Below are 576 nucleotides of genomic sequence, written 5' to 3'. Positions count from 1 at the left end.
AACCCTAATTTTTATATGGTAGGGGTTTATACAGTGAGACAGTCAGAGACATTCAGCAGCAAGAGATATATGTACATATAGAGATACAAATACAGAATGCAGCAGCAACAGCAGCAGCAGCAGCAACAGCAGCAGCAGCAGCAGCAGCAGCAACAGCAGCAACAGCAGCAACAGCAGCAGCAGCAAAGAAGCAGAGAGGGCCTAACCTGCTGCAGTAGGAGACTGTCCCTCAGCCAGTGGGCGCAGCGCCATTGCTGCTTGCTGCTGCATGTACACCCGAAGCTCCTCAGCAGCAGCAGTGGGGTCGCAGCTGCAGCTGCAACCAGCAGCAGCAACAGGAGCAGCAGCAGCAGCAGCAGCTGCTGCTGCTGCTGCTCTGCTGCTGCTGCTGCTGAGGAGACAATCCTGCTGCAGCAGCTCATCTCTGTTGAAGCCAACAATAGAAGTAACCACAAGGCGAGCTGCCTCCTCCCGCACCTGCAACACAAACCCTAAACCCTAAACCCTAAACCCTAAACCCTGATCGCAGACAAAAGAAAGGCAAAAGATGTTGTGCAGCAGCAGCAGCAGTATTCC

General features: G+C 53.5%; 1 protein-coding gene across 1 annotated transcript in view; it reads right to left on the bottom strand.

Annotated features, from left to right (window-relative positions):
- EMH_0043470 (uncharacterized protein) overlaps window positions 1-576 on the bottom strand; it is a gene marked incomplete at both ends in the record, with an annotated part of 5,368 nt that overhangs the window by 700 nt on the left and 4,092 nt on the right. The window contains one exon of the mRNA XM_013495846.1: window positions 207-477. Within this exon, the coding sequence (XP_013351300.1) occupies window positions 207-477 (271 nt within the window). The remainder of the gene's footprint in view (window positions 1-206; window positions 478-576) is intronic.

This window comes from Eimeria mitis, genomic scaffold (assembly GCF_000499745.2).
Source record: "Eimeria mitis Houghton genomic scaffold, Emh_scaff1785, whole genome shotgun sequence".
Taxonomy (NCBI): Eukaryota; Apicomplexa; class Conoidasida; order Eucoccidiorida; family Eimeriidae; genus Eimeria; species Eimeria mitis.
The sequence above is the reverse complement of the archived record's forward strand: the minus strand, read 5'-3'. Positions and strand labels throughout refer to the sequence as shown.